We start from the raw sequence: 2,799 nt of genomic DNA, 5'->3' as shown, positions 1-2,799 counted from the left end.
GGGGAGAGAACAGGGCTGGAGGGGGGGAACGGGACGCCGTCTGCAGCACGACGCGAAGGTGGGGGGGGCGGGCTGTTGATCGAAGTGGCCTCTCCTCTCTTCTGTGATGGATGGGGGGAGTGATGGAGACAGGGACACACCAGGAATCTCTGCACCCTCCTCCTCAGCTGAGGGACAGGCTGTACTGTGCATAGGACCTGAGTGGGGTGACTCGGGGCGACTGGAGCTGGGGGGTGCCCAGGATGATGGGACGAATGGGGCTTGAGACCAAAAGGGGTCCTTTAAGGGAGGAGAGGGCTATGGGCCTGGATTCCTGGGTCCTGGGCATAAAGGAGGCTGGGCAGCTGGATTCCTGAGTAGGGGGCAGGAGTGAGCCGGGACTCCTGGATCCTGGGAAAGGATGGAACTGAGCACCAGGACTCCTGGGTCCTGGGGAAGGAGGGGGCCCAACAGCCAGGACTCCTGAGTCTGTGGGAGAAGTTGGAGGATAGGGCTTCTGTGTCTGAGGGAGAAGGGGGCTGGGGGCTCAGTATCCTGAGCCCCTGATGGGGAGGGGATGGTGGTCTGGACTCTTTGGCCCCCTGGGGATGGAAGTGGGGACAGAAACTCATGAGGAGGTGGAGATTGGAGGCCTGGACAATGTGATCCCTGGGGGTGTAGGTTTGGGGGGTTGAAACGCCAGAGTCCCTCAGTGGCTGGGGATACTGCTTCTCTATCTGTCCCTGGAGGGGTGGGAGACTGCCCTCCCAAATCCCTCACAGGCGAGAGCTTGGCATCCAGCCTCCTAAGAAGGGTGGGGCTGGAGCTGCCTTCTTGGGCTTCAGCAGGAAGTAGGACCCCGGGGTCCCCAAGGCCAGAGGCCAGGCAGGGGTGAGTCTGAGAGAGGCAGAGGGGCTGAAGGGGTGAGCAGCCACCAGGAAGGGTGGGGAGAATGTGTGTTATCCTGGGGTGGGGGTGGGGGCGCCAGGCCACAGCTGTGGGTTATTTTGGGGCAGAGGGGGTCTATTCTGAGCACTGATTGAGCCAGCTGCTTGGGGAAGGGCAGTGGAGAGGAGGGGCGAGGGGGAGCCAGGATTTGGGCATGCTGAGAGCCCCTGCCCCCATCCCTAGGGAGACAGTGGCCCAGGGTCCCTGGGAAGGCTGGAAGGGTGTGGGGGGTGAGGCCTCTAGGCAGCGGAAGGGGTGTGGGCCTTTCCCCTACCCTAGCTGTCTGTGGGGTGGACAGAGGCCTGCGCTACCATGGCAACCGGACAGGAGCCTGATTGACAGTAAAGAGTGAACCCTTCCTTGTCTGGACCCTCACCCCTTCGAGAAGCCCCTTCTATAGGCTCTAAATCCTGAGAACTAGGAGTTCAGGCCCCCAGTGCCCTGCTCCCTCAGATCCAGGAGCCAGGAGTCTGGGCTCCCAGCCTGACCACCCCAGGCAGCTAGTATTCAACAGGGACACAGGAAGAGACGCTGTATTGCCTCTCATTTACTAAATTGCTCTGGGCTGGGAGCCAGGGACCCCCGCTCCCCCCAGCTGTGCCCCCTAACCCTGCGGCTCAGACTGGGCCATGACTCTTTCTAGCTCTCATTGAGAATGGGGGGACAGGGACAGGAATAAGGGGCCAAAAATGGGTTGGGGGTTGTGCTCAAATGGAGGGGTAAGGTCGTGGGGGGCATATTCTCTCCGCAGGATGCCCCACTAATTTCTTTTTCTCTTTCTCTCCCCCCACACACCTGACCCCTTTTCCCTTTCTCTTTTTTTGTTCCCCTTCACTTTTTCTTCCTTTTATTTTTGATCCCTCCTGCCACTCGCCTTCCTGGCCTTCCTTTCATGTCTGTGCTGGGCACCTCCCTGGCGGGGGTCTTGCTCTTTGCCTCGCTATTTCTGTCTTCCTGTGTTTTCTGTCTGCTCTGCCTGCCGTCTCGCGCAATCTCTGATTTTGCCTGTTTCTCCATCTCTTGTGTGCGTGTCTCTTGGTGGCTGTGGGGTCTCTGTCTCCGTCTTCCTGGGTTTCTTTCCATCTTCCTCTCTCTGTCCAACTTTCTCGTTCCTCTTATGTCTCCCACCTTCCTTCATCTATCTCTGCATCACTCCTGCCTCTCATTCCCTCCCTGTATCTGTCACTCCGCCTTATCTCTCTCTGCCTCTGTTACTCTGAGCCTCTCTATCCCTGTCTGTTTCTCCTTCCATCTCCCTCCTTCTCCCCATCAATCTCTCTCCCTGACCATCTCTCTGTGACTGTTTTCATCTCTTCCTATCTTCCTGGGTCTCTCTCTGCTCCTGTTCTGATCCCATCTCTGTGGGTCTGTTTCCCATGTGTCCTGTCTCATTGTCCTCCCCCTTCCTACCTTGTCTATCTCTTCTCCCTACCACTGTATCTTCTCTGTCCCCATTACCCACCTCCACTCTCTTTGCCTCTGTATCTCTCCCTCGGTCTCTGTCTCTCCTTTGCTTCTGTATCTCTCCCTTTGCCTCTATATCTCTCTGTCCGTGTCTCTCCCTCTATCACCCCAACCTTTCTCACTTCTACCTGAGTCCCTGTCTCCTTGTATCTCTCCTTCTCCCTGTATCTCTTCCTATACCTTGTCTCCCTGTCTGTCTTTCCATCTCTGTGTCTCTCATTCGTATCTCTCTCTGCTCCCCGTGTCTCCCCGTCTCTGCGTCCCACCCTCCTCCGTGTCCCTCCCCGCGTGCCTGCGTGCTTAGAGGCCGCCCGGCAGGGCCCGCAGGCGATGCGCGGCGCCGGTGGCCCCCGCGGCCCTCGGGGCCCCGCTAAGATGCTGCTGCTGCTGGCGCTGCCCTGCTCCAGC

General features: G+C 58.7%; 1 protein-coding gene across 1 annotated transcript in view; it reads left to right on the top strand.

Moving 5' to 3' along the window:
* The first annotated feature begins 2,721 nt into the window (after window positions 1-2,721).
* The window catches only part of GRIN2D (glutamate ionotropic receptor NMDA type subunit 2D), a 28,146-nt gene continuing 28,068 nt past the window's right edge, over window positions 2,722-2,799 (top strand). The window contains exon 1 of the mRNA XM_024768240.1: window positions 2,722-2,797. Coding sequence (XP_024624008.1) covers window positions 2,722-2,797 — 76 coding nt within the window. The remainder of the gene's footprint in view (window positions 2,798-2,799) is intronic.

The sequence above is a fragment of the Neophocaena asiaeorientalis genome, unplaced genomic scaffold (assembly GCF_003031525.2).
Source record: "Neophocaena asiaeorientalis asiaeorientalis breed wild unplaced genomic scaffold, Neophocaena_asiaeorientalis_V1.1 scaffold629, whole genome shotgun sequence".
Taxonomy (NCBI): domain Eukaryota; kingdom Metazoa; phylum Chordata; class Mammalia; order Artiodactyla; family Phocoenidae; genus Neophocaena; species Neophocaena asiaeorientalis.
Note: the sequence above shows the minus strand (reverse complement) of the source record. Positions and strands in the feature narration are given on the sequence as shown.